The 5,965-nt window shown below is 37.0% G+C and overlaps 1 protein-coding gene across 4 annotated transcripts in view; it reads left to right on the top strand.

Annotated features, from left to right (window-relative positions):
* The window catches only part of atg7 (ATG7 autophagy related 7 homolog (S. cerevisiae)), an 89,781-nt gene that overhangs the window by 43,623 nt on the left and 40,193 nt on the right, over nt 1-5,965 (top strand). For all 4 annotated transcript variants that reach the window (XM_014004108.1, XM_014004106.1, XM_014004107.1 and 1 more), the window contains exon 18: nt 1,835-1,957. In XM_014004108.1, coding sequence (XP_013859562.1) covers nt 1,835-1,957 — 123 coding nt within the window. The remainder of the gene's footprint in view (nt 1-1,834; nt 1,958-5,965) is intronic.

The following is a 5,965-nucleotide window of genomic DNA, read 5'->3' as shown; positions in this document are numbered from 1 at the left end:
CTACATGGTCAGTCCTTTTTTTCTGCTCTGTTGTCAACATGAACAGTAATGGGAAATTCAAACTCTTGACCATTTTGCGTTAGCCATTAGCTTCACCTGTCGATCACACGGTCACATGTTTGTGCACTCTAGCTGTTCTATAGGACGTCCTTGGTGTTACCTTTTTTTTGTTACAACACCTGGGGCCTTTCTGGGTAAAGTTTGCCTGTTCTCCCTCTTCATGTATGGGGTACTCTGGTTTCCTAACACAGACCAAAGYCCTGCATGTTAGGTTCATTGGTAACTCTAAATTGGACTTGCGACCTGTCCAGGGTGTACCACCGCCACAGTGACAGCTGGAGATAGGCCTCACCTCCCTGCAATCCTTATCTCCAGCTCTAATGAGATATATGGATGAATATATAGGACACAAATCCWAATAAATCATTGTGCATGCTTCAGTTATTTTACTAATAACACCATAAGGACATAGTTTGTCTTTTTTTTTTGTTATCTCGTGAAGTTGTCTATTGATATGAGCACAAGTGTCTAGTTTAGGTGTGTATCAAGCAGTGTGTGTGTGGAATGACTATCACAAGATCATCCCAGGTATCCGATTGCCTTCTGTGTCATCATCAGCTACATTTCAACAAAGTGGGTTTTGGCCGTTGGCGTCTCACGTAGCAGAACTTGTGGATGGAAGGAGAGAATCAGAGAAATAAAAGAGAATGAYGGAAAGAAAAGACTGGTTGAAAAGGTGAATTAGGGGTACGTCTGTGTGTATTGTGTGTGGTGCGTCTGGTTCTTGGATTAGACGCCAGGTCAAGTCTGTAAACTCCACACACGCACAGGTTTGTTTTTAGATCCTCGTCAGGACCATGGATTGACTTCCATTCATTTTTTTGGTAATTTTATAGCCTAACCCTGACCATTTACCCTAAAATTAACCTCACAGGTACCTACAGTACCTGACCCTAAAACTAACCTAAACTCAATTCACACCTTGGTCCTAAACCTAACGGCCCGACCTTGGTCCTAAACCTAATGCCCCGACCTGAAATTAGCATCTGTACCTGTGGGGACGGGGCATTGGTCCCCACAAGGCTGCCTTTTTCTGGAAAACGGTTCCCACARTGTAGCAAAAACATGCCCACACACACATATGCAGACAGTTACAGCCCCCAAACACACACACATGGATGTTTGAAGTTGAGGTAACTCTACACCTGTAGGCGTGTAGGTGTTCATGAAAGGATTAGCCAGTCTTAGGAAGTCAGTCAAGAGGGCAGTTGGTGTGTGTGTGTGTGTGTGTGTGTGTGTGTGTGTGTGTGTGTGTGTGNGTGTGTGTGTGTGTGTGTGTGTGTGTGTGTGTGTGTGTGTGTGTGTGTGTGTGTGTGTGTTCTGGAGAACTGCTGGGGTTTTTGAAGTCCTACCTGGAGGCAGATCAAGGAAAACACTTCAATAAGACTGTGGAAGTGTTTAGTTTAAAACATTACGCACTAGTACAGATAAATAAAGGTTTATATCATTATTTAATACATTACCAAAGCTTTTTTTTTCTCAAGTTGTAGTTCATTAACACAACTCAAAAGTTTTTGGTTTAAGGCATCTATCATCAAGCATTGTACACCCAACTTTTGAGTGAAAAGGTGTAATGTTGGCAGGCTGTTAGTACAAAGAATCTTCACTAAAAACAGCTTTATTTTGTTTTTTATCATTGCCATAGCTTGTTTGTTTTACACTAGTTTCAGTAAAAATATCTGTAAAACTTGGAARCTAATTTGCTTTAGTTACAAACCTTAAACATTAACATTAACATCTGATGTATATGTTTGTTTTGTTTCTTTTTATCCAGGTATTGGACAACTATGAGCGGGAAGGCTTCAGATTTCTGTCCAAGGTTTTCAATTCCTCCCACTCCTTTCTGGAGGACCTGACAGGGCTGACACTGTTGCACCAGGAGACACAGGCTGCAGAGGTAAATTACACCCCCACATATACCAACATAAACCATCTGAGACATTCTTAGAACAACTTAGCTTGGCGTCGTTACTACAGTATTTTGGGTTGTTTGTGGTGCTTCCAAGTGAATGAAGACGTGTCTAGAATGCTGCTGATTTTATGAGGATGTTTTTTGGAAACGGCAAGTACAAAGATCAAATTTGGAAAAATTGTTTCCATGTAGACAAAGCTCAAGTGTTACTGAGCATAGTGAGTATTCACAATTCAAGATTTTTCATTTGTCACAGTTCAGTTTAAGTCAGTCTGTTTAAACAATGCCAATTCACAACACGTTTTGTTTCAGGGCATTGTACAAAAACATTCTAATACATTATAAAAGGCCTTTTAATAAAAGTTTCATATCTAAGGAAGCCAACAGATTGCATTGGATCCCCCACATGTTACATGTACAGCACACAGTGAAMTCTATGGCTTAAAAGTTAATGTGCATTGTGTACTTTATATAATTCAGTTTAAATACTTACATTTGTGAGTTTCATTGCCAGTGCACTTCTTATCTCTATAGTTCAAGTGTGCCCCTMAAAAATACTAATCTGAAGAGACAGAAATCCTTATTCTTTTTGCCCTTCTCCTAAATCACAAAAGACACCCAGAGTTGGACACCCATTTGGATGATAACTGTGCTTTTTAATTAGAATAGAATAGAATAGAATAGAATAGAATAGAATAGAATAGAATAGAATAGAATAGAATAGAATAGAATAGAATAGAATAGAATAGAATAGAATATTGTTTATTGAGCTCCTGAGGGTAATGAGTTGGTACATTTGGCATTACCTTGTATACAACAGGAATAAGACAATTTAATGGAAGCCTAAATCTATTTTTTCTTATAAACAAGGTGCTAACAAATCTTCAAAATCTAGTTTTCGGTTTCCAAAAAGCTTAGTTTATTTGTCAATAAAAAGTTAATATAGAAAAAAACATGTATTTATTTATTAACTTTATGTGCAACAAGGTCTAAAAGAGGTATTTGGCAATCAGAAAGTAGTTTAGTTAAAGTGAAATGGTTGCAGTGGCTGCAAATGATTGATCGAGGTGGTTTGGGCATCTAATTTGTATGCTTCCTCAGCCAAGAATATGCTAGAAAATRTTCTGCAGCATGGTTAGGTAAACAACATTACTTAAGGCTTTCCTTGCTTAGCTTGTTGCAGCCATGTCTGAAACCYAAATAAATGCACAGAACATGTTTAGCCAACTAGACCTTCATGGTCCTCTGAGTATGAAGTTTTATGATCCTGGGAAATGCTTTCAACCCATTTCAAAACACATTTCTCCTCTGGGAGTTAATTTTTCTGTGGGTTTTTCTCAAACTAAAGTTTATTAGAGAGTAATTTAGCCTTTTTTTTAAAGCAGTGGTATAATAATCATGTAATTTACTGATTGTTGTATTGGATCACGTGGTTTGTGTCTGTGGAAAAACAGGAGGAKAAAGTTTTGGTGAACTTCCAGAATATTCTGTGCTGGAATATRGGTGGTTTTCCTCAAGACTCCCCTCTGACAGGAGACGGGGGGGAGTCGAGAGAGAAACAGACCAAGGGAGAAACAGAAAATGAGCAAGTGTGGGTGGTTGGGTCTGGTCCTGCCCAGCTGTGGGAAAATCCCATTTACTTTCTCCACAACTTCTATTTATTTAACAAATACACAGTAGAGAAACCCAAAGAACAAAATAAAAGGTTATAGATCAGAGATTTTACATCAGAACAGAAACAAGCAAGAAAGTTACATAAGAAATTACAATTGGGAACACCTATATTTTTACTATCAATATCCACTTTAGTCCTTATCAACTTTTTATCTCTTTGTTTCCTTCCTTCTCTACCCACCCCCCATCTCACTGACAAAGTGTGTTGAAGAGGCTGGCGTCAGTCGTGTTCTCTTCAATCAGAACACAGAGAGATTGTTTTGATTRCTCAGCCCACTAGCGCCAGAAGTCTTAGCGCCTGTTTCCTCTATGCAAATTACTTATTCTAAAACCTACTGCACTTAGAGAACATCCTCCAAAGTTTTNCTCTTGCTCAATTCCAGGAAGGGACAGTAGTTCTTTCTCAAACATGACATGAACGCATAATATTTGTAATTTCATCTGGAAACCCACAAAAAAATAAAATTTAAAAAAAAAAAAACTTTGGGCTCTTACTTGTTCTTGTCCCAAGGTTTCAGAAGTGTTTGTCTATTATACTATTAATTTTTAATGTTAACATAACATTTAAATTGTCTTTATGATTTTCCATTTCAAGTTTGTGTTCTATTTTGCCAAAGTATAGAGATACAAATCTATACAGGATATGTTTTGTTACGGAAGTTACCTACATTTTTAAAATAAACCCTCAGCGTTCACTTTTCCTTATCTTTTTTGCTACACACACATTATAAAAACCCCATGTTGACATTGATGGAGAATTAAAGTGTATATAATTAACCATTTGGACAAGCTTTTTTGAATATATTTTTTATGGTAAAGCAGGATTTATGACAGTCAAAGTGTGTCTGTGTGTGTTTTTGCTCATTCAAATGTGTATAACCTGTCTAAGCTATAATCTACGTCATCAAATGTCACTACTATGTACTTAGGGCCTATTTTTGGTGAGTTTGTAACAGGAGAAGTGCTTTTTATGCGGTCATCCTGGGGTTTTGGGGCTGTTCAAGTTCGGTAAAAAATTTTGACTGACTGAAAGTGGTGTGTGTGTCTTTGAGTGTGTCTTTTGAGTGTGCATGTTTGTAAGTCACACACAAACCCAAATGAATTGCTTCTTTGTGTAAGCAGCCTCGCTAAGATTTCAAAATGTGGTGTGAGCACGGCGGGGTGGAAAATCTACAATGAATCTGGCATCTGGCAAATTAGTTGCATGTATTTCAAACATTTGTATGCAACACGCTGCTTCCTAACCCCGCGTGAGACCACATGTTTTTTAGCAACAACGGTCTAACATCTCATTTTTTTTAATATTTGTGACTCTCTAATCACTRTTAATGGGGTAAATGAATATAAAAACACATTTGAAATACACAAATACAAKTTATGTCTTTACATGACATATTTCTATCCTAATGCTTGTCTGTTAATGAATGCTTTAAAGAGATGATGCCAGTTTCTGTCATCCAAGCAAAGTAAAAGTTAAATGAAAGTAGCAWTCCTTCAAAACTTGAAAAAAAATCCTGCGCTAAGAGACTGAGACATTAAAAGTATGTGTTGGAGACCAGTCTCAGATACTACTACACCATACTTTAGCTTAATATCTGTGAAATGGACTGAGCTTGTTGCCTAAATTAGAATTCTCTTACATAAAACGAGAATATAATCAAGAAGTAACTTACAGTTTCCTGTTGGGATGTCTTTGTGTAACTCTTCACCTACACATAAAGAAAAGATTACTGGAATTCTACCACTTTGGAGGCTCTGGAGACATTTCTTTTACATTGCACAACCCCTAGATGATGACACTGCGTAGGAAGAATTTGAAAGGAGATGAATGTATTATATGAAAAAAGTTAACTCTGATGCAATAGGCCCACCAGGAACAAAGCTCTCTGACATTTTCCCAGTATTTTTTAGCACAATATATTCTATAGAAAAGATAAAATTGGCAAACTTGAAGTATGTGGACTCTAGTTTTTAATTTTCAATGTTAGATTTTTTTTAACTTAGTGTCACCAGAAAAAAAGGTGATTATGTAGAAATCATTCACTCACACATTGTAGCAGCTTTTCAATCATAAAGTTACAATGCCTTAAAGGTGACATATTGTGCAAAATCCACTAGCAGTTAACAGCATTTTGTTGGAGTCTGTAGGGATGCAAAAAGATTTACAAAATATCTAAAAAAAAAATTTGCAAAATATCTACGCAGCACTCTCCCAGTGCTGCGTAGATATTGTTATATTCTTTTTGGGTCATATTTTTCAACCTGTTCAGTTTTTCTACATTTTCTATGACACTTTCTGAACTATTAAGACTTTTTTTT

This window comes from Austrofundulus limnaeus, unplaced genomic scaffold (genome assembly GCF_001266775.1).
Source record: "Austrofundulus limnaeus strain Quisiro unplaced genomic scaffold, Austrofundulus_limnaeus-1.0 Scaffold22, whole genome shotgun sequence".
NCBI classification, from domain to species: Eukaryota; Metazoa; Chordata; class Actinopteri; order Cyprinodontiformes; family Rivulidae; genus Austrofundulus; species Austrofundulus limnaeus.
This window is presented reverse-complemented; position numbering and strand designations above follow the sequence as displayed.